The sequence below is a fragment of the Sorex araneus genome, chromosome 2 (assembly GCF_027595985.1).
Source record: "Sorex araneus isolate mSorAra2 chromosome 2, mSorAra2.pri, whole genome shotgun sequence".
Classification (NCBI taxonomy): Eukaryota; Metazoa; Chordata; class Mammalia; order Eulipotyphla; family Soricidae; genus Sorex; species Sorex araneus.
The window spans coordinates 235608378-235612715 of NC_073303.1; the positions used below are offsets into that span (position 1 = coordinate 235608378).

The window sequence follows — 4338 nt, forward strand, 5'->3', positions numbered from 1 at the left end:
GAATATAGAATAATAGACTAGGAGTCTAATACCCAAGAATAGTAGAAATAAGTACAAGGAGGTTATATAATTTTTTTAAATTAATGAATCACCATGATGTGCAGACACAGACTTACAAGCTTTCATGACTAAATTTCAGTAATAAAATGATCAGGATGGAGTTATAGCACAGCAGGTAGGGCATTTTCCTGGCATGTGGCCGACCTGGGTTTGATTCCTCCATCCCTCTCGGAGAGCTCGGAAAGCTACCGAGAGTATCCCACCCCCAGAGCAGTCCCACCCCCAGAGCAGAGCCAGGCAAGCTACCCGTGACATATTCGAGATGCCAAAAACAGTAACAACAAGTCACACAGTGGAGACGTTACTGGTGCCTACTCGAGCAAATCCATGAGCAACGGGATGACAGTGACAGTGACAGTGACATAAAATGATCAAGTACCCATCCCTCGCCAATGCACATTTTCCACCACCAATGTTCCCAGTATCCCTCCTGCCACCCCAACATCATCCCATGTGCTGTTAATGAAAATAAGAGAAGCCTCCTAAACACAGAGACCGAATGGTAGCTCCAAGACAAGGAGGCCCTGATGAGGGAGACAGAGCATGTGGGGCTCCAGCTTAGCTCCCAAGGGTTCAATCCCCGGCAACCAATAGAGTCCTCTGAGCATCACCAGGAGTAATTCCTGACTGCAGAGCCAGGAGTCAGCCCAGGAACCTTTAATTGGGAGCTTTGAGAATTAGCCCCAGGACATCCCTGTGAGGGTAAAATACTCCTAATCTACAACCACTTTGTTCCTGATTCAGCGACCACTGAATAAGACAAGTAACTTGCTCTCCTCTTCTGTTGGAACCCACCACCAATTGTGACATCTCTGTATTTTAGCACAGGGTCTGGACATCATTAGTCCACGGTCCTTGCAGCAGGCGTTGGTTGGCACCATGCAGATGGGCTCTTGGTCAGTGTTTGATGTCAGTCATAGGTTCATTTTATTTGTATTCAGCAGGTGGAGATAAAGCGAGGCTTCCGAAGAGCTCTGGATGCTGCCATGTTGCCAGCAAACAAGTGGATGTCAGTTGAGCTGGACCTGAGTCTCGGCTGTGCTCACTGACAGAAATACCATGTGGAGAATCCAGCAGGGTAAGGCGTCTTCTCAACTGTGTCCTGATCCGTCTGTTGTCATGGACAAGTGTTGGCTGGTTCATCACAGCACAGGTAGGGGAAAAGAATTCTGCTTGGAGGGACGACAAGGACTAAATTAAGAGCCGTGTTCCTCGGTCAGCATAGCAATAATTCCAGTTTTTCCAGTTTAGGGAACAACTGTTGTGGGGCAGTCTCTGTGCATTTATGATGTCATTGCTCCCTTATATCTGCTTAGAAGCTTAGGGACATATCAAGCTGTGCTCAGTGATCCCTCCTGGTGGGGCTCAAGGAACCCTCTGGAGTTCTAGAGATCCAACGGTGGTCAGCTGTGTGCAAGGCAAGCGCCCTCCCCACTGTAGCATCACTTCGTCCCCAACCCCAACTTCCCTGCAGATCCACAGGCTCCATGGAAGCAGCAAACCAGACAGAAGCATCACAGTTCCTCCTCCTGGGACTCTCCGAGGATCCGGACCTGCAGCCCATCCTCTTCGGCATCTTCCTGTCCATGTACCTGGTCACGGTGCTGGGGAACCTGCTCATCATCCTGGCCAGCATCTCTGACCCCCACCTGCACACACCCATGTACTTCTTCCTCTCCAACCTGTCCCTGGTGGACATGTGCTTCACCACCACCACCATCCCCAGGATGCTGGTGAGCATCCAGACGCAGAGCCAAGCCATCTCCTACGCGGGCTGCCTCACGCAGGTCTACTTCTTCATGGTATTCGTTGGCATGGACAATTTCCTCCTGACCGTCATGGCCTATGACCGCTACGTGGCCATCTGCCACCCCCTGCACTACATGGTCATCATGAACCCCCGAGTCTGTGGCTATCTGCTGCTGGCGTGCTGGCAGGTCATCATCTGGGTAGCCCTGTGGCACATCCTCCTGGTGGCGAGACTGACCTTCTGTGTGGGCACCAAGATCCCCCATTTCTTCTGCGAACTGGCCCAGGTGCTCAAAGTCGCCTGCTCGGACATCCTGATCAATTATTACATTTTCTCGTATCTGTCTGCAACCTTGCTGATTATAGTTCCCCTCGGGGGCATCCTCTACTCATACTCAAAGATTGTCTCGTCCCTGATGCGCATGTCCTCCGGGAAGGGCAAGTCCAAGGCCTTCTCCACCTGTGGCTCTCACCTCTCTGTGGTCTCCTTGTTCTACGGCACCGGCCTGGGCGTCTACCTGAGTTTTTTGACCACTCGTGAGTCTGAGAAAAGCTCCGTGGCCTCGGTGATGTACACGGTGGTCACCCCCATGCTGAACCCCTTCATCTACAGTCTGAAGAACAGGGATGTAAAAGGGGCCCTGGGCAGGCTCCTCAGTAGAGCCATCACTTGTCAGTGATGGGCCCCGAGTGCATCACTGGGGGACACTTTGGTCCCCAAGGCTGGTTCAATGAGAGATGAAAGGCCCTGAGTCATTTTCTCCCTCAGAGATAGGCTCGGTTTCTCCTGTGCTTATGGTACGTTGGTATTTGTTTTTATTCCCCAGCAGTTGGGCGTTCGCCTTTCACATGGCCGACCTGAGTTCGATTCCTCCGGCCCTCTCGGAGAGCCCGGCAAGCTATCGAGAGTATCAAGCCTGAGCGGCAGAGCCTGGCAAGCTGCCTGTGCGTATTGGATATGCCAAAAACCAGTAACAATAAGTCTCTGGATGAGAGATGTTCCTGGTGCCTGCTCAAACAAATCGATGAGCAACGGGATGACAGTGACAGTGACAGTTGGAATTTTCAGGAACTCCCTTTGCAACTTTATTTCTTCCCTTTTCTTCTCTCTCAGGAGCTTCTAAACTCATATCTTTGGTCTATGTGGCTTGTGACATTCCCGGGGCTGAAGCTGAAGGCTTTGTCTCCAGCCATGCTAGCGTTTGCCCCAATTCCGCCCAAATGTTCATGCACCCCCACGAAGTTGAATTCTTCTGGTGATTCCCGGAGAAATGGGATGAGGTGGGCGGTACCAGTCACTCACATCTCATCACCAAGGGACTTCTGATCCAGTCACAGTGTGCTGTGTTGGTAGATAAAAATCACTTTTCTTCCAGACATGCTTTTGCAATATTTCCTCTTAGATGCCCCACTCCTCATGTGAAGAGCCCCCCTCTTTAGCCACAATTACCCCCGCAATGCTTCAACCCTTCTTTTCTTTCCTTTTTTTTTCTTTTTTTTTTTGGCCACACCCAGCAATGTTCAAGGCTTACTCCTAACTCTGCACTCAAGAATCACTCCTGGGGGGTGCTTGGGCATCCGTATTATTTCCAGCATCCAACCTGGTTTGACCACATGCAAGGCAAGTGCCTTACCTGCTGTACTATCTTTCTGGCACCTTCTGTCCTGCTTTTTCATGACTGGTATGTTGTAGAATTTTATCTTTGTTTCTTTTTTTTTTTGGCTCTTTGCATCATGCCTGGTAATGCTCAGAGGTTACTCTTGGCTCTGTGCTCAGATAGTGCTCGAAGAAACATATGGGATGCTCTGGATTGAACCCAGGTCAGCTGCATGCAAGGCAAATGTCCTACCGGCTATACTATCACTCTGGTCCCTAGTATTATGATAATTTTATTATTATTATCATCATTATTATTATTATGGTTTGGTTTTTGAGCCACACCTGGCGGCGCTCAGGACTTACTCCTGGTTCTGCAGTCAGGGATCACTCCAGGTGGGCTCCAGAGACCAGACAGCATGCTGGGGTTTGAGTCGGATTGGCCGTGTGCAGGGCAAACTATTTCTCCACCCACTATAGTTTTCAACTTCAAAGTAGAAATGTGGACTTGCAAATTGTCTTGTTTTGATCATCAATGGTACTAATAAAATCCCTAAAGAATTATGCTTTCTTCTTTGTGGTCTGTCCTTTACCCTTTCTTCCTTCTTCCTTCTTTTTTTATAATGCCTGTAGCAGATATTACTTCAGTTACTGTCATAAAAAATCATCCCAATTGTGTTGTAGCCTAAGGTTGAGTGACTATGTACATCCAAGCCCTAACAATCAGCAGGCAGAGCAACAGGACAGCATGAAGGGCACTGGCCGGCCCGGGTTCCATCCCCACACCTGGGTGATCCGTGACCATAGAGCCAATGTCAGCTATGAGCCGTATATGTCTCCAAAACAAAACAAAAAACAAAAAGTCCTTAAGAATCAACACTACGGTATGCATGTGACCCAAACAATAAGAAGCAAATTAAATCAATTCGCTA

General features: G+C 49.1%; 1 protein-coding gene across 1 annotated transcript; it reads left to right on the plus strand.

Moving 5' to 3' along the window:
• The first annotated feature begins 1547 nt into the window (after positions 1 to 1547).
• On the plus strand, positions 1548 to 2489 carry LOC101543520 (olfactory receptor 7D4-like). Its single transcript, XM_055124644.1, has one exon. It carries the CDS (start codon positions 1548 to 1550, stop codon positions 2487 to 2489), a length of 942 nt encoding a protein of 313 aa, XP_054980619.1.
• Positions 2490 to 4338: the final 1849 nt, after the last annotated feature.

Excerpts from the sequence above, each read along its gene's own strand:
- LOC101543520 (XM_055124644.1), top strand. The coding sequence starts at position 1,548 with ATGGAAGCAGCAAACCAGACAGAAGCATCACAGTTCCTCCTCCTGGGA.